This window comes from Narcine bancroftii, chromosome 5 (genome assembly GCF_036971445.1).
Source record: "Narcine bancroftii isolate sNarBan1 chromosome 5, sNarBan1.hap1, whole genome shotgun sequence".
NCBI classification, from domain to species: Eukaryota; Metazoa; Chordata; class Chondrichthyes; order Torpediniformes; family Narcinidae; genus Narcine; species Narcine bancroftii.
The window spans coordinates 255018604-255037895 of record NC_091473.1 but is presented as its reverse complement, the minus strand read 5'-3'; the positions used below and the strand labels follow the sequence as shown (position 1 = coordinate 255037895).

At 45.7% G+C, this 19292-nt stretch overlaps 1 protein-coding gene across 1 annotated transcript in view; it reads right to left on the bottom strand.

The window, feature by feature from the left end:
• Positions 1–513: 513 nt before the first annotated feature.
• Positions 514–19292, bottom strand: part of LOC138765243 (MAP kinase-activated protein kinase 2-like) — a 161206-nt gene continuing 142427 nt past the window's right edge. The window contains exons 6-10 of the mRNA XM_069942244.1: positions 18073–18148; positions 13351–13475; positions 10313–10398; positions 9282–9362; positions 514–8659 (exon numbers count right to left, since the gene is read on the bottom strand). Coding sequence (XP_069798345.1) covers positions 8519–8659; positions 9282–9362; positions 10313–10398; positions 13351–13475; positions 18073–18148 — 509 coding nt within the window. The 3' untranslated portion in view covers positions 514–8518. The remainder of the gene's footprint in view (positions 8660–9281; positions 9363–10312; positions 10399–13350; positions 13476–18072; positions 18149–19292) is intronic.

The following is a 19292-nucleotide window of genomic DNA, read 5'->3' as shown; positions in this document are numbered from 1 at the left end:
GGTGAAGAATGGGTGCAAGACAGAGCTACCTGTGGCTGATGGGGAGGTCTATATCAGCTAGGTGTGGTAGGGGGCTGGAGTTTGTGGAGACCACATCCCCTGATAATTGGGTTCAGTGAATGGGGGGCTATGGGCTGGTGTTCAGTGCTTGTATTGTGGTTCAGAGGAAGCAGTGAAAGAGCGAGGAAAAGAACTGTTCTCCAACTTTGCCCAGGCAGCTCCTTAGTGTGAGAGGTGTTAAGATCAATGGGGATGGGGGGGGGGGGGGGGGAAACGAGGTGAAGGAAGGGAAAATGAGATGCTCAATGTCACTTTGCATAGATCTTGGGATGCTGAGGCTAGTAGGAGGGGTCTGGGAGGATTGGGAATTCTGGAGACAGATGCATGGTGTTGAGTGAAGACTTCTGGCTACAGAAAAAGGCATGGGGGCGATGGCGTTGGAGGAGTTCAGCACGGTGAGTGCAGAATACCACTTTGCATTTCCATAAAGAATTAAGAGCCAGGCAGCAGCAGTTTGAATAAATATAATTTTTAATTACTGAAGATGGTGTCTTTGATTCCAATGTGGTACAGTCACAATGCAACACACGACCCAATCTTTCCACAGCATGGAAATCAACAAACAGTCCATCACTAGAGTGATGCGAGAGTGAAAAATCCAATGAGACATTTCATACAGAATCCAAAACCAGGCATTTCCCCCAACACCGCAGCAATTACGTGGATCTGTAGTGGCAACACCAGAGGTAAAGACTCGCTGAGCTGCCAGGCTTCAAGCCAGCAGATCACTGAGCAGTCTCACACCAGCCCAGCTTCGACTTTAACCATTACAACCCAGACAGGTCACAGGTTGCCACAACAATCCCCTCCAGTACCAAGCGTCATTGCCACAAGGTGATGCCAAGAACATCACACAAGGAACAAGATAGCCTTGAGCTTGCCCAGAGGGTGCCTCACAAGGAGAGAGGTGGACAGGGATAGACAGGGAATTCTCAACATGGGTCCAGGGAGCTGCAGCCAGCAGTGATTACAGAGACCACCAAGGAAGAGCAGAGACGTTCGGGTTGAAGGAATGGGGGATTCTGGTGACAGGGAAGGGTGAGACCATCTGGAACATTGGACTTTAGCTCAGCTACCATGTTTCATCATGGACACAAGGCATGCAGTTCAGCCTATCCTTGGTTGCTGGGGGGGGGGGGGTCTGCTCTTCACTACAAGGGCTTGGATTTTATACCCTTATGGGAATGAAACATGTTTGCCTGAGGATGCAGTGTGGTAACAGTACACATGCCACCTGGATCATGGATTATTTTTAGCAGTAGCTCTTCATGCTCTTTTCCAGTATAAAATATAAATCCCACTCAGTGAAATGGAGAGCTAAGGTTGACAGTGGAGACGGACCTGCTCCTGGATTGAGTGGAAGACTGTAGGTCTTTCAGAGGGAAACCTCATGTTTCTAAACACTGTCCAGTTTGTTTTTCTGGTTTTTATCTGGTCTTTTCTGCTATATACAAGCTTTGTTTATAAAACTAAATGACTATATAGATGAACACGTGGCTTGTGCGTGTACGTGAGAAAAGAGGAAAACACTCAGGCTCAGTATCTGATTGTGACTTACAGAAGACTGGATAATTAGTTCATTTATCACTTAACATATGGCAACCAGGCCGACTACATCACAGTGTAGGTACGGTTGCTGCAGAGAAATGGATCGGAGGTTAATCCACAGGACCATAAGAGTGGCAGAGAGGATCACTGGAGTCTCCCTCCCCCACCGTCGACGTGATCTACCAGGATCATTGTCTAAAGAGGCCCACAAAAACCATTGAGGTCCCCTCCAACCCTGCACACAGCATCTTTCAGCTTCTCCCGTCGGAGAAGAGATCAGAGCCAGCACCACCAGGCTGAGGAACAGCTTCTTCCCATGGGTAGGGAGAACGCTGAATGACCAAAGAAACTGCTCACACTGACCATCTCATTTGTACAAATCAATATTTATTGCTTTGTACAGTTGTGTCTGCGTGTTTTGCACTGAGGACAAGAGAACGCTGCTTTGTCCGGTTGTACAGTACTTGTACAATCAGATGACAACTTGACTTGGAGGTGGAATAGAAACACAACAATGCTCCTTGCCATGCAATTGGGGAGGAATCTGGCATAGTGGAATGAACTTGAAGGAGGTTGTTCAAGGATGCAGCAGAATATGGATCGATAGAGTTGGCCAGAATGTCAATAGATGGAAGCTAACCCAACCAGTGTTTGGTGGTGTCATTTGGGTAGTCAAATAGGTGTAGTGCACACCTTTGAAGAATATTGATGAACAGAGGGACCTTGAAGTTCAAGTTCACAGTCCAGTGAAAATGGGAATGCAGGGACAGAGCAGCCACGGTGAACAGCACACTTGTCTTTGTAGGTCTCGACCAGTGGTTCTCAATCTTTTTTGATCAATCACATTCCACCTTAAGTAATGCCTTAGTAACCACAGAGCACCTCTAGCATAGGATGCCGTTGATGCTCTATGGTTAATAAGGAATTATTAAAAGTGGTATGTGAGTGGAACAAAAAAGGTTGAGAACCACTGGTCCAGTCAGAATGCAAAAGTTAGGAAGTTATGTAGCGACTATACAAAACATCAGTTCAACCAGCATTATGAACTGCTCCCCATACAGGAAGGATATGGTTGTGTTGGAGAGATTCACCAGGTGCTGCCTAGATTTACAAAGATACTGGAGTGAAGGAGGAATAGATAGGGTAGATAGAAAATAAAATCCTGTTTTAAGGTGAGTCGGAGTTTTAAATGGGATCTGAGAGGTAACCTTTTTTTTATATATACAGAGTGGTCAATATCTCTGCCAGAGGAGGTGATAAAATCAGGTGTAGTCACTGCATTTCAGACATTTTGACAGGTCCTTAAGCAGGCTTAATGTGGGCCAAGGGGATGAATGTAGGTTGGGGACGGGGCGGTGGGGGTGAAAGTTCAGCATGGATCTGTTAGGCAGAAGCCTCCTGCCTGTGCTGTACAACTCTATGGGGCTATGGCGCTAAGCCATAATTGGAGGGAAGGTGAGAGGAGATTTTTGAAGGAGGGATAACAGAGACCATGGAGAGATCTGAAGAAAAGATTAAGACAGATGTGTTGTTTATCTGGGGACCAGGGAGCAGAGATGAATGAAATGAGATGAGATGTTTTGGCTCAGAGCGCAGCAAAGAGTTACACTACCTTGGGTTAACAGAGAATGGAATGAGGGAATGCACAGGATTCTCAAATCTGGAGGGAACAAAGATGAGGATGAGAGTTTCTGCAGATACCATCACTAAGTCTATGGGATGATGAGGATTTGAGGACCAAAATCTGTTTGGTCTCTCGCTGGGATATTGACAACAAGGTCCTTGCTCATTCCCACTGTATCCAAGAAGCTCCACCTTAGCCTGTAGGAGCCTATGTACCAGGGGATTCCCAGTGTCCTTTCATTGGTGAGCTGCCAGCACATTCACCTCTCCACTACATCCTGCCTTGAGATTTACTCTGTGAACTGTACATTGGCTTCCAGATGAAGGACGAGGAAGACAGATGGGAAGGGAGAAGGCTGGATCATGGCTAAACTTCTGGGACAGACAGTAAGATGGTTTGTTACTTCCGCAGTCTATCTTTGCTGGGTGTTCTGTTTATTAAATCCAGAAGCCTGTACAAGATGATCTCCCACTATCCTGGATCATTTGCTTTGAATCAGTTCCATTGTTCCTCTCCACATTCTCGACAACTCAAAAGTATTTCAGCAATTCTGATTTCTAGCTTTCAGCTTCAGTTATTGACTGATCAATTCTAGTTCTTTTTCAGAAAGATTGTGAGCCGCTCTTTGATGCATTTTTCTGTCATTGTAAAGTCCACACTGCACAGAACCTGAGAGCAGGTATGGTGTTTCAAGCTGAAATTTCTGTTTTGTTAAAAAAGAAGACCCAGAAAACTCCTGAGTCAATTTTATCAACCAGATGGAAGATAACTATTGCTTTCAGATGCTGAGCTATAAATGATTAAACAGATATAAATGGATAGTTTTTAATTAAAGCTAATATTAACATACCTGTCCTACAAAATATTGTTTGCATATTTCTATGTAATTAAAAAAAACAGGGTGAAACTTGGTTAAAAATAAATAAAGCTTTCACCCAAGGAAAGCTGTTGGATGAATTGACTATTCTCTGCTCAATGTAGATCAGCTGCTGGTACCAAGTACAAGGTATGATTAAATGCTACTCCCCAAACATCATTATTGACCTGACGGCGCTCACGGAGCGGTGAGGAGGAACAGACTTAGAAGTGGACTAAGTTCACTTCAAATATGGTCTCTGGTGGATTATTGGTGCTAGAAGGGGAAACATGTTTCAGGAAAAGAAGTGGGATCTCTTCTCATGGTGAACTGGTGCTTTCTGCTATGGTGAAGGTTTTTTGGAGAGAGGTCAGGTGAACCTCTGTAACTTGGTGAGGAAGGATATCTCACCACAACAGGAAGGATCAGCATCAATTGGTGGCAATGGAATTTAACTCTGACACATGTGGGTGTTACACTTTGGAAAGCCAAGCCAAGGGAGGAGTTACAAAGTGTACAGTAGGGGCCTGGTGTGTTGTAGAATAGAGTCACAGGGTTCTGGTGAAAGTGGCACCAGGTGGGGGGCGGGGGTGAGGGCAATGTTTGGAACACTGGCCTTCACTAAGTGGGGAACTGAGTATGTTGGGACCTCAGGATTCAGCTGGACAACGCATTGGTGAAACCACACAGAGCACCATGTGCAGTTCTGGTCACCCAGCTACAACATCATCAATGAAGGGGCGCAGAGGAGATTCACTAGGACGTGGCCAGATCTGAAGAGGTTGAGCTACAGGGAGGGATTGGACTGGCTGGATATTTATTCTTCAGAGAGGAGGCTGAGGGGTGGCCTTCAAGAGGTTTATAAAATCATAAGGGACATGGATATAGTGAATGTTCACAGTATTTTTGCTTGGGGAGATGATTCTGGACCTTGCAGACAGGTTTAAAGTGAGAATGGCATTTTTTTTTTCTCTCCAAAGGTGCTCTGTATCTGAAAATAGCAAATACAGGCACAGTGATATCTGAACATTTATGGACAGAAAGGGACTGAAGGATATGGACCAAATGCAGACAAATAGGATTATCCAGAATGCCAAGCTGGTCTGCATGGACTAGTTGGGCTGATGGGCCTGTTCTATGGTGTATGACTCTTGCTGGGTGCTGTCGTAACACGTGATCTGTTGGCACAGTAGCATCACCGCATAAACTGCCAGTAAAAGCTGTTATACAGCGAAGCTTTGACAACTGTGCTCCTCTAAGTCCAAAATCAGATGTTCCATTGCCATCCAAAATCAAGAGCAGTCACACAGACACCTGTAACAAGCAACTTCAAACACTTCTATAAATATTTATACTGTGCCATTTTATCAAAATGAGTCAGTGTTTCCAATGAAATGTGGCAGAAAGCAGGGCATGCTTGGCTCAGTCATGGGCGATAGTGCAGCAGTGAGAGCGGCTGCCCGATGGCTCCAGTGAGCTGGGTTTGATCCTGACTGCGGGTGACCACACGGGCTTCCCTCACAGTGCTCCGCTCTCCACCCACATGGGAGCTGATAGGTTAACTGTCTGTAAATGATCCCTTCATGATGACAAAATCAAAGGGGAGCTGGTGGACGTGTGTGGTAGGGCTAAAGGGAAATAAAGGGGGGGGGGGGGGAATAGGACTGAGGGGAGCCATCATGAATCTTATAGGCCCAACGGCCTCGTTGTCTTATCATGATACCAGAGTGTGGCTAAATACTGATATTTAGTCAAAGATGTTGTCCTGCCTATGAATAGTGATAAAGGTCAATAGAGACAATACTTCAGGGGAAAAAAAAGCAGAATGCTGGAGGAACTCAGCAGGTCGAGCAGCATTTATGGAGACAAAGGCACGGTCGTTGATTTGGGTCATGATCCTGCATCCACACCCCCCCCCCCCACCCCCAACCCCCAACCCCTCTGATTCCTCCAGCAGTGTGTTTTTTTTTGCTTCAGATTCCAGTAACTGCAGTCTTGTTTCTCAAAAACTGTAGAAAACTTTAGCACAAAAATCTCTGCCATTACAAACAAAAGTTCATTTTCTCTTTAAAAAAAAGCAGTCCACAAAAAATAACTACTTGCCCTGCTATCTCAAAAATACAGATTCTTAGTGAATACTCCCAACTTTTTAAAAAAAAAACTGCAGTTAATTCACTCAGACCTTTAACTGTATTTCACTTCTTGGATTAAATCTACTAAAACTACAAAATATTTTTTTAAAAATCATGATCCGTGGGTCAGATTCCATCTAAGCCAGGAGTTAGCTTTCAATTTGCATTCCCTTTGCTCCAGCTGCCTCTCAGTGGACTCTGAGCATCATCTGGGAGGCATGGTCTCTCTCTCTCTCTCTCTCACTCACACACACACACAAAGAACAAGTAAGAGAGAATTGTCAGGATATACTAACTAGCCCACCAATGGCAGCAGTCAACCATACTCAAGGTTTCCAAAAGAACTCAGCATGTCACGCAACGTCCATGGAGAGAAATGGTCAGCCAACATTTCAGCTGTGGATCCTATGTCAGTCTCGATAAAAGGTGCTGAACTGAACCGTTGTCTGATTATTTCTCTCCACGCATGCTGCCTGGCCTGCTGAGTTCCTCCTGCTTCTCATTGCTTGCTGGTAGATTCCAACATCTGCAGTTCTGCAAGGTTTCCAAACCCTGACCACTGGGGGCTTTTACCACAAAGGGGACATATTGCTGACAATATCTCATGATTACCCCAGGGAAATTCTTCATGGTGTCTAGGCAGAGTAGTGCTGGAGGAACTCAGCTGCTTTCTCTGCGTCTTTAGGAGGTAAAGATATATTACTGTCGGCATCATGGTCAGGCATTAGGACCCTGCGGAAGACCACGATGTCTCTGCTCCCAGGTCCCCATCAGCAACCAGTCTGCCGTTGCTTTCATCCTTGCTTCTAATATAAGGGAAGATTCAGGATCTGCACTTTGCCTCACGAGGATCTAAGATACGATCATCCTCCTACAGCTATTTGCCTCCTGTGGACAGTGCGAGATGTGCCGAGCTCCTCCAGCATTTCTGTGTCCTTAACTACAATCACCGTGTCTGCTGACTTTCGTGTTTCACTTCCCTTTGTTTCCCCAGCCTCTGATTCAGAGACTTGTCTTTTTTCACTCATACCTTGAGGAAGGGCTCAGGCCTGAAACGTCGGTAATATATCTTTACCTCCTGTGGACACTGTGAGACCGGCTGAGGTTGTCCAGCATTTTGGTGTGTTTTTAACACAACCACAGCGTCTGCAGACTTTTGTGCTTCACTTCATAGCAGTGTGAAATGCTGCTTAGTTCAAATCCTGCAGTATTACATTTCGTAACTGCTTAACAGGCACAAGGAGAGAATTAACTGCCTGCCAGGAGGCATGAGCAAGACACAGATGTTATTGGGTATTATTGACGTGGTTCCAATGGTTGCAGTTGGCATCACATCCCAGTGAAACTGAAGGAGTGGCTCCCTACGAGCCTTTTAGATAGTAGGGGAACAGTTATCATGATCCCAACTCAGCCAGAGCTTGATAAAACTCCCTGCATCTGCTACATCTGACATTTTCATTGCTGTTAAAATTCATGCAGCAACTCTGAAGGGGGAACACTATAAAACCTGCAGTACACAAATGTGCTGGAGAAACTCAGCAGGTCACACAATATCCATTGGAAGTGAAAGGCAACCAACGTTTCGCATCTGGGCCCTTCGTCAGATTGGTCACCTTTTACTTTCTAAGGACGCTGCATGACCTGCTGAGTTTCTGCAGCACATTTGGGTATTGCACTTGACCCCAGCGTCTGCAGATTTTCTTGTTACATCTGACAAAACCTGTTCTGTTCATGGGCAATTACATGGATTTTATGGTTTTGAATAAATATCCATAGAAAAATTAATCTGATCACAGCTTTCACCATTCTTCACCCTTAAAACCACAAAATATGAATTCCATGAAAGTAAGGGTTTGAAATAATCGATTAAAGCTTTGAGAAATAAATCTTTTTAAAAACTAACCTTTACATCAAATAAAAATTAGAGAAGAAAGTTGTTTAAAAAGCATGCTAATTCTTTCACAGGACTCACCAGTGGACCTCCTACCCCTAATTTTGACCTTTTACATCAGTTTAACCCCACCTTTCCCCAAAGAAAGCACCACCTCACAGCAGAATGTTCATCTCATCTCCAGAGAGTGAGAGAGAGAAGGGGGGGGGGGGCGGGGGAGGGAGGGAGAGAGAGAGAGAGAGAGAGAGAGAGAGAGAGAGAGAGAGTGAGAGAGAGAGAATATTTAAAAATAAAATCCAAAAAGCCCACTGATTAAAAATTTCTCAACTTCATGCGATGTTTAAAAAGAATTTTCTAAAAATAACAGTGCAGCACCCATCCTGTCCACTTTTGTGAGTTGCAAAGTCTCAGTGGCCTGCTGTGGTGGACGCAGTTAACCCCTTCTTCCTCCTTTTTGACAGCAAGGGGTTGCAAGACTCTTCTATTTTTTTGATTTTAATTTGTTCGTAGTCAACTCTCATGGTAGCCAAGGCACTGGTCATTTCCTCCTGTTGGCAGAGAACATCGCATTAGAACCTCAAAGTGGGAGACCTGCATTAGACCCTCCTCTGGAGGGGAGTTTCCATTGAATCATAGAATATTAAAGCACAGAAACAGGCCCTTCAAGTCTGTGCCAAAATATTTTTCTGCCTTGTCCCACTGACCATCACCCAGTCCATACTCCTTCATACCTCTCCCATCTATGTACCGATCCAAATTCTTAAATGTTCAAATTGAGATGGCATTCACCACTTCAGCTGGCAGCTCGTTCCACACTCCCACCACTCTCTGTGTGAAGTAGTTCCCTCTCATGTTTCCCCTAAACTTTTCACCTTTCACCAATGCCCTCTGGTTGTATCTCCCCTAACCTCATGGAAAAACCCTATCGACATTTACCCTGTCTATAACCCTTGATTTTAAATACCTTTGTCAAATCTCCCCTCATTCTCCAGGGAATAAAATCTGTTTAACTCAGTTCCTGAAGTCCAGGCAACATTGCAAGCAGGAGATGACACGTGATCTGCTCCTGGGCCTTTGCCCTTCTCCAACATGCAGCTCAGGAACAGCACAGATGGCTTCAAGCGAGACTTTCTGACACAGGGTGGCAGAGATAAGTGAAATCCACTTTACCTTCACGTCCTCCCAAAGATCTTTCTCTTCCTTCAGGACTCTGCTGGTGTGAAGAGGTGTCTGTGGTACCTGCATTGATTGCTGAAGAATGGACATAAAATCAGAATTTACTGTCATGAACATGTTATGAAATTCATTGTTTTGCAGAAGCATTACAGGTGCCAAAATTGCCATAAATTACATTAAATAAAAATAGCGCAAAAGAAGAAAAAAGGAGAGGTTGTGTCCGTGGTTCATTGTCCATTCAGAAATCTGATGGTGGTGAGGAAGCAGCTGGTTTTGTACCACTGGGTAAAAACACAGAAGTTCTGGAACTTAGCCGATCTCACAGAGCCCATAGGAGGTAAAGACATATTACCGATGTTTCGGGCCTGAGCCCTTCCTCAAGGTAGAAGTGGAAAATAAAACAAGTGTCTGAATCAAAGGCTGGGGAAAGAAAGGGGAAATGAAACACAGAAGTCTGCAAAAGCTGTCATTGTATTAAAAAAAACCACAGAAATGCTGGAGGAGCTCGGCAGATCTCGCAGCGTCCATAGGAGGTAAATAGTTGTGGGAGGATGATCGTATCTTAGATCCTCATGAGGCAAAGTGCAGAACCTGAAACAAATGGGATCTTCCTTTAGATTAGAAGCAAAGATGAAAGCAATGGCAGTCTGGTTGCTGATGGGGACCTGGGAGCAGAGACACTGTGCTCCTCCACAGGGCTGCACTGCCCAGTTATGATGCACATAGCCCATATGGGCTTGAAAAGGTCTGTAGAAAAGGCCAGCTGCATTAAAATTGGCAAATCCAATTATCTGAAAATCCTCCTGTTCTTGTGAAGTCTTCAATCCTTTCATTGCCAAGAAATATGACCCACATTAACCTTCTGCCATCTGCTCATCCAATGACAGAAGAGGGGAGGGCAGATGTGGCAGAAACATTGGGACAGGGAAGCTGACAAAGAAAATCTCAAGAACAATCTGACAAGGATGAAGGGAAGGGAAAGGAGAAGCCTCTCTTCAAATCCGCAACTACAATGAAGTACGTACATTAATCCACGGATGATTCATGAATTCCATGATGGTCATGCGTTGTGTTGGATCTGTCTTCAGGAGATGTCGGATCAATTGTTTGGCTGAAAGAATCAAATAAATGGAATTTAGAATTAGAATAGAGTTTTACAGTGTGGCCGAAACCAGAAGCAGATACCGGAGAGTCCTCCATAGTCGCATTAACCCAAAGGAAGCCAACTTCAGCTCTCAAGCCTGCGCACCAATGGGACTGTGCTGAGCACCAAACAACAAAGAGGCAGGAGAAAGGTCTCTCCACACCTTGTCCTCTGCAGAGCTTGTCAAGGAGAAGGAGGGTAGGGATAAGGTCCTTTGTGACAGGGGCCCAGGAGAGATTGAAGCAGGTAGCCACAGGCCGTGGTCCATCCTCTGCCCAACTCATGTTCTTGATATGGCAAAATGGGCAGTAGCTATAACTGTAACTGCTCCTTTATGTGCTGCCTTCAGATACAATCAACCCCCCCCCCCGATCCCCTCAGAAAGCCACTCGCATACCCAGCAGGGACAGGAATACACCTGGTCCCAGAGGTGGGCAGGCCGACATCCACACTAAGACACGTTAAACATTATAGGCACACACGAGGTCAAGTTTCACCTTTCTCTTCCAGACATCACAATACATAGGATAAGAGGAGAACTGTCCCACACTGAGGCAAACTGCCCTGGAGGGACCCTCCTCTTTGTGGGCACAGAGGGCACACCAGCCAATGCTACTGGTACCACGGAGATAGCACTGAAACTGGTTGCATGCCTCATGGGACCTTTAGTCAGGCTAGGTGCAACAGGATCACACCAGTCTGGCATCCTGAAGCAAGAGGTCACAGGTCAGGGACGCTCTAGAGATTTCAGATGAGAGATGGGACAGAGGCTCCATGGGAAAGTTGATGGGGATGTGTGACCAAATGCTCAGAGTATCTTCTACCTGAATGCAAAGGATGTGGATGAGGGTGGAGCAGGCCATTACCAATTCTGTGCATGTTGCGTTCAGGGCCAGGAGTGAGATATCGCAGCGGAAATAGTGTGTGCTGCTGTGCTAACCAGCAGCTTGTTCGTTTTCCCTGTGTCTGTGTGGGTTTGCCCTGATGCCACCTTCCAAAACATATGGGGTTGGAGGTTAATTGGGTGCAATTGGGCGGCATGGATTTCAATGACTGGAATCAGCTTCTACCGTGTTGTAAATTTTCAAAAAATTAGAACAGCATCAACATGTCCGTCTTACTAGGACTGAAAGGGCAGGGTTCTGCTTCCCTTGAGATACAGGCAGAAATCACTCTGTGGTTGCAGTCAGATCCCCAGAGAGTCCCACTGTCAAGCTGGACCAACCACCTCAAACCTGGCAAGACCCACCTGTGTTCAGAAAGGCACTTGTGAGCTCAGGGTGGGTTGGACCACACTGTACAGTGCCAGCCTAAGCTTTATCCACTATACCACCCCACTTATTAGAGATCTGACCTTGCCCCTGGCCCATCTCATAGGCGTCAATAAAGGACTTCAAAGCAGTCTATTGTTGGTATTGTGACATAACACGTTGAATAGAAAGAGGCATTTCAGCTCATTCAATTTCTATACAACACGGTTGAAGCCGATCTTGGCCAGTGAAACCAGTGCTGCCCAATTGCACCCTATTAACCTCCCAGCCCTGTAAGTTCTAGAGTAAAGTGTCTCAATGAAGAGCTGAGAAAATGGCTTCACAGCTGAGTGGTTGGTGTCTGCCTTACTTGAAAAATGCAAACCTCTCAGTGGTAAACCTCTTGCAGTACATTTCCCAGAAGTGCAGCTTCAGAGAAAAAAATATGGTGGTGAATTTTCCAACTGTGCTCTTTAATGAAGCTTTAGTAAAGAATAGGGTTTGCACAACGTTCTCATAATTTCTAAATGCTGGTTCACTCCTCAGGTTAATGTACACTATTAAAAACAAATCAGGAAGATGTATGATATTCTTGCACATTGATTGGCTTTCAAACTAGCAAACTTCCTAAATACTGCAGTCCACAAATGAAACATTGTAATGCAACAGACATCAAAAGTAAGCTGCAAACGGGTTATCAGTGAGACCATGCCTACTTGACAGTGAGGCTGAAATGTGAGCAAGACACAGCTTAATTATGACAAAGGATATTTCATGAACCAGATGAGTGAGATACAATGATCACTGGGGGGGGGGGGGGGGGGGAGGGGGGGAATCAGAGGTGGAGAGGGTGAGCAAACTTAAGTTCTTAGGAGTCACTAGTTTGGAGGATCTTTCTGGGACCCAACACACTAACAGCACCATGAAAAAAGCACATCAGCACCTCTACTTCCTCAGGAGTTTGCAAAGGTTTAGTACGACACCAGAAACTCTGGCAAATTTCTACAGGTGTATGGTGGAAAGTGTGCTGACCAGCTGCATCACAATCTGGTATGGGACACCAATACCCCTGAGCATAAAGTCCTCCAAAAGGTAGTGGACACAGCCCAGGACATCACAGGCAAAACCCTCCCCACCATCAAGAACATCTACAGGGAACCTTGCCGTCGGAGAGCAGCAGCCATCATCAAGGATCCACATCACCCACCACACGCTCTGTTCTCACTGCTGCCATCAGGAGAGAGAGCCACAAGACTCCCAGGTTCAGGAACAGCTGCTCTCCCTCCACCATCAGACTCCTCAACCAGGGACTCATTTAAGGACTCTTGCACTTTATTGATTTTTTAATTCTCTCTGTACTGCAGTCAGTTTGTTTATCGTCATTCCCTGTTTCCACGTGTATGTTGAGTACCTTTTTTTGCCTGGCCCAGAGGAATAAGAATCTCAGGGTTGTATATGATGTCATGTATGTACTCTGACAAGAAATCTGAAAGCAAGTGGACTTTTAATGCATTGTTGATTAATGCTTGCAATGTACACAAAGCAAATTTTAAAACTGTAGCATCTGTTTTGCAGTCATTGAGGAAATGTTAGCTTCCTGCCTACGTACATTCACTCTCGAGGAAGAATTGTGAAGTGACAAGAATAGCAATTATGAACATTCAATTACCTTCCTCCGATACCTCTGCCCATTCTGGAGTTGGGAACTCATACTGTCCCATTCGGATTCGCTTCTTCATTCCAGGAGAGATGGCCAGTCCGTGGTTGGAGTAAAATGGGGGATAGCCACATAGCCTGAGGGTTTAGTAAGAGAAGGGCTGTTAGGGACACAGGGCTCAAAGAGTTATGGGTTAAAGCACAGCAAAGACAGAAGTGAAACATCCCTAACTCTTCATTAAAACTGCAGTCAGTTTCAATATAACTATTATTTCCAGCATCAATAGAGATAGTATTTTTATAATGAAAAAGGTTAACAGCATCTAGAGAAGGCATGATTTGACAATGTCATGTATGAGTGTTGGTTATATTGCTGAGTTGTTTGCATCAACGTCTGTCCAATAAATTTTATGAAGATTGACACTGTGAAACAAGGTTTTCTGCAGCTTTGACAATAACACTAACATAAGTTGGTGAACAACTCACAGTAAAGGGCTTGATGTAGTTTTCGACGAGTTTATTCAATGGTGCAATCCTATTTTCTGTTACAGCTTGTTTGTCTCTCTGTATAAATATTTGTGCTGTAGAAGTGGATTTTGGAGTTGGTAAGCAGTGTAAATTGCCGCCTGCTCCCCATAAAATATCATGCGAAATAAAGCGTGTGAAACGATACTTGCGGTCTCTGAATCAGTTAATCTCATTAACAATGTCTGTGCCTTTAGTGGTGTGAACCATCGGTGAGCATTGAGACTCTTGCTCTACATTGGAAATAATACTGCCCTGCTGTAGAAAGGAGTGGCAGATCCTTGTCATTCCTGTCTTTCCAAGTGTAACCCAGCTGCAGGTGGAAGTTTATTCTTTGCACTAGCTCAGTAAGTGTGACACAGTTAGCAATGCTATTACAGCACCAGTGGTGACCTGGCTTCATATCTGGCACTGTCCGTAAGGAGTTTGTACAGTGTGTGTTTTCCCTGTGGAATCCGGTTTCCTCCCACCGTCCAAAACTTATTGGGGGTTGGAGGTTAATTTGTGTGTAATTGGACAGAATGGGTTTAAATAGCTGGAATTGGCTTCTACTAAGCTGTCAATAAAATTTACATTGGCGCAGCTGGTAGAGTGTCTCGCAACGTCAGAGACCCAGATTCAAGCCTGACCTCCAGAGCTTGCTGTGTGGAGTTTGCACATTGCCCAGTCACCGTGTGAGTTCCTCCAGATGCTCCAGTTTCTCCCACATCCTAGGCATTCTGGTTGGGAGGATGTAAATTGGCTCCAGTGAGTGGAAGAATCTGGGAGTTGTGGATAAGCATGGGGGGGGTGGGGGGAATTAATGCTGGATTAGCGTTAAACGAGTAGTCAATGGTCAGTGGACACAGGATCTGATTCTTTGTTGGGTTTCTCTGCAACTCTAAGCAAGGAGTTTTCTGCATTTGGCACAATTTTTCTCAGCCAACAAAAGATAATCATTAACCACCATCCTGCAGTTCAGACAATTTGCTGACCTTTTGTAGACAGTCAATTGTGTGGCCTAGGTTGTTAGTACTGCTGAACAATCACAAGCCTTCACTGAACATTCCCACGAACAGTGCAATGGAGAATGAGAGAGACAGGGCTGCAGGTCGGAGGGTATGTCTCGCTTCCATCCGCCCAATCTCACCATCTCAAACATAGCAACAATTGCATCGACTTGCAATGGAGACCGGCAAGTGGTGTCATCAAATCAAAACAACATTGAGTGTCCTCTGTTTCACTGACATCAAAGATTTAATAACTTTCACTGCAGCATTCTGCAGACAAGGCTCCATTGGGTGAAAACCTGGTCCAAGCATCACTCAGGTGGAGGGAAAATGTGTGGCATCAACGCAATGGCATAATGATGCGGTTACCTTTATATTTTATCTCATGTTTTGATTCAACTGTGAACTTAACAGCCTGAAGTGCAAAGTCAAAACCTCAAAGTCAAGGGTGAGAAGAAAGTAGATGATTTTCTCTGGCAAACTGGGATGCTGATAGGTGTGACGATTGACAAGAATATTTCAAATGCAGGTCCAATTTATACATTTCCAGAAACATAAAAACATTACAATTGCTTTAGTCATAGATCTTGTTTTTAATTGTAATTTCTCATTGTTTGGCATGACCTGGCACCTTTCTTTGTTGAAGATCTGAAGTTCACTTTCAATACAAACATCAGAGCCAAGAGCCAAGATACTGCCGATAATTTGCTGGCCTGAAGCGTGAGCTCAATGTTCCTCTCCAAAGATGCGGTTTGACCTGCAAGTGCTTCATGGATTTTCTGTTTTTACACGTGGTATCAAAGGCAAACTCGTGACAAGGTTTGGGCAGCATGTTTAGCCGTTACTGCGCCAGTGATCAGGGCCTTGGTTTGAATCCCGCGCTGTCTGTAAAGAGTTTGTACTTTCTCCCCATGTCAGCGTGGGTTTCTTCCGGGGCTCCGGTTTCCTCCCAAAACCTTCAAAATGTACCAGGGCTGGAGGTCAATTGGGTGTAATCGGGCGGCACAAGCTAGTGGGCTGAAAGGGTCTGTTACCGTGCGGTATGTCTAAATTTAAATTTAAAAGATTAATTATCCTCTCATTATGATACAAGTGCTTCCGGGAACACAGGTTCCTGAGTGACTTAAGATCCACCGTACAGGCTGCTGAGAGGTGTGAATGAAATGGAAGAAGCAACAGGATCAGGATCATCTTAATTTAATTTTTTTTAAAATTTAGACATACAGCATGGTAGCAGACCATTTCGGCCCATGAGCCCATGCCACCAAATTTACATCCAACTGACCACACCCCGTTATGTTTTGAAAGACAGGAGGAAACCAGAGCCCACGTGGAAAGCCCACGCAGACATGGGGAGAATGTACAAACTCCTGAAATGCACTGCAACATTCGAACCCCAGTCCAAATCCCTGGCACTCAAAAGGCATTGCGCTAACTGTTGTGCCAACCATGCTGTAAGAAACCATTAAAATCACTAAGTGACAGTGTACTCGGACACCAGAGAGGTTGGCAGCCCTCTGCTGTGTCACAGAGGAGCCATGTGCTGTCAAACTATTAATCAGCGGAAGGCTCATGGCATGACACAAAACAGCAATGGCTGCACCACAAGCAATCCTGTCGAGTGCCTGATCCTTGCTGAGCCATATAAGCAGGGGGGACTGGCAGGAGTTTGTGGGGGGGGGGGGGGGGGGCGGTCTGTGGGGAGGTGGGATGGTGTTACTCAAACCTAAGCAAAAGTTGAAGTGTAAGTCTCAGCAGGTCAGCTCCCAGCACAATCATCTTCATGAAAAACAAGCCTCTGGAGGAACTCAGCAGGTCTGGCAGAGGGACGGTCGACACTTTGGGTCGAGACTCTGAATTAAGAGTGGGGAGATCATTCGTGTAAAGAGAGAAAGTAGGAGTGAACTGGAGTAATGACACCAGGTGTCTGGGACTCTCCTTTTACAGATCACCTGCACCCCCCCCCCAGTTCCTTACTTTTCCTTCAGACCCACCAGCTCCTCTCTCACCATCATTCCAAACCCCCTCCCCCAACCCTCTGTGACCCATTTCCCCTCCTTCGCCTGGCCCTATCTGCCCATCACCCACACACCCCTCCTTCTGAGCACCCTTCCCCACTGTTCCCATCTGCCCACCATCCCTCCCCCATCACTTCCCAGCCTGTCACTATCCTTCCCACTCCCACCCAGATGCACCTGCTTATCAACTGCTTCTCGCCTGGATCCACGTATCACTTGACAGCTACTGTCTCACTCCTCCCCACACCCCCCCCCCCCCCCCCCCCCCCCACCGGCCATCTCCCCTCTTAGACCATAGGATCTCCCATTTCATTCCCCATCCAATTCCCTTGTTGATATCTGTCCACGGTCCTTATGCACTGTCAGACTGAGTGCCCACAAGTTGGAAGAACAACACCTCATCTTTTGTCTGGGGACCCTCCAATCTGATAGCATTAACATTAACTTCTCTGGTTTCTGTTAAACCACTTCTTCTCCTCCCCATCACCTTCCCCCAACTCTGTCTGCCTGTCTCTCTTCCCCTGTCTCCTTTCACAGAGCCAAAATCAATTCTCACCTTCCCTCTTAGCATATCCAATGATAAGAGCGTTTGTGGGTCTGGACTCCTCCCCCGGCCATTTTTCTGCCTTTATTCAGACATCTCCTGTTCTTTGCTCATACCTCGAAGAAGGGTTCGGGCCTGAAACATGGGTAATATATCTTTACCCCCATGGGTGCTGCAAGACTGGCTGAGTTCTTCTCGCATTTCTGGGTGTTTTTAATGTAAACGATCACAGGCAGCACATAGTAGCAGAGCAGTTAGCACCTGTACCTGTGCTGTTCGTGCAAATTTAAAAATCATACCAATGTAAACATTGCCATTATTGGGAATGGAACATCCTCCTTGTGCATGAGTGGCTTGCCCATCGAGCTTGTCTGCAGGAGTGCTGCTGTGGGAATGGGATGCCCAGAGGGCTACCCAAGGCCAACCTGGTGGAACCAGTGCGAGGGGCACCCTCCTTGCTGATTCAGCACAGCCTGCACCATTGCTTGAACTTCTATTTCTGAGAAGCAGTGAGCACATGACTGCAACAGGAACACCTTCAAGGGTTATGCAACCTCCACTTCAGTTGCACATTGCTAGTGTTTCAGGCAGCAAGTTTCCCTCTGACTTGCTCTTTCAGATCCAACACACTTGGAGAGACAGGTCAACATGGAACTTACAGAATGTACATTATAACGCCCAGCGACCACATGTCACACGATTTGTCGTACTTTTCAGGCCCAAGAACCTCCGGAGCTGTAAAGAGAAAACAGCCATTGGAAGTCATATCACATCCTTTAGTGGGTAAGTGACTGGAAGAGCTCTCCTCAACAATTCACAGACATTCTGACCTGGAAACACTCCCACCTTGCCTTTGTGGCCTTCGGTTAATACCTACCCCAACCCCACTCACCTACACACCAGTTTGCCAGACTTCAATTGACCCTTTCTAATTGACCCAAAATAATCCCGAACGTCGACATGGTTACAGTGCTGTGGAAACATGCACCTTCCTGTGTTCATGATCAAACGATGTCTGTCGATTTGAATTTTATGCTCTCTGCATGTTGTTGCTTTTCAGTGGTACGCTCATGTCAGGTGCTGAATAGAGGGAGTGCCACACCTTCAGGGATGCCAGCTCAGTCGAGGGAGTGGTGCACCGCCAGTGCCATCCCAGTACAGAGGGAGTGCCACACTGTCAGGGGTGCCACCTTGGTACAGAGGGAGTGCAACACCCAGTCTGCGCCTTGGTGAACCACTGATATTTATCAAGCATTTTCAGTCAAACAGATAATCAGTTCAGTCAGGTTATTTGGAAGTCTGCACAGTGAATGAAGGGGTTTTGGGTTCTTTTATCTTCATTCCCTTGATGTGGGTTCAGGCAATGTTTTGAAACAAGACATGGGAAACAGCACTGCGTCAAGCCAGCTGACAGATAAAATGGGTTGGAAATTGACATATAAATGGTTCCCCAATCGCTGCTCCCACCAAGGGAGGAGGGAAAGGGGAAGGATTTGCATCTGAACTGGAGGGGCAGCAATATCCTTGCAGGAAGGTTTGCTCACGCTGCTTCCAGAGTTGAAACTGGAGTTGCAAGGGGATGTGAACCGGAGGCCAAGGAAGATTGTCAATTTGTTGTAGAAATAGAAAACTGCAGACAGACAGAAATAAACTGGCTGAGCATCAGTCAAGGCACCCCCTGATTTTTTGGCCCTATGAAGAAGTGAAGGAGACGTTTTGTGGGTGGATCAAAGTGCAAGTGGGTGGGTTACTACAGCTCCTGCAAAATGGGTTCAATCCTGACCTCGAGTGCTGCTTGGAGCTTGCACATCTCGCTGCTGCAGAGTTTTAGAGCATTGATCATTACAGCATAGTACAGTCCCTTCAGTCCACGATGTTG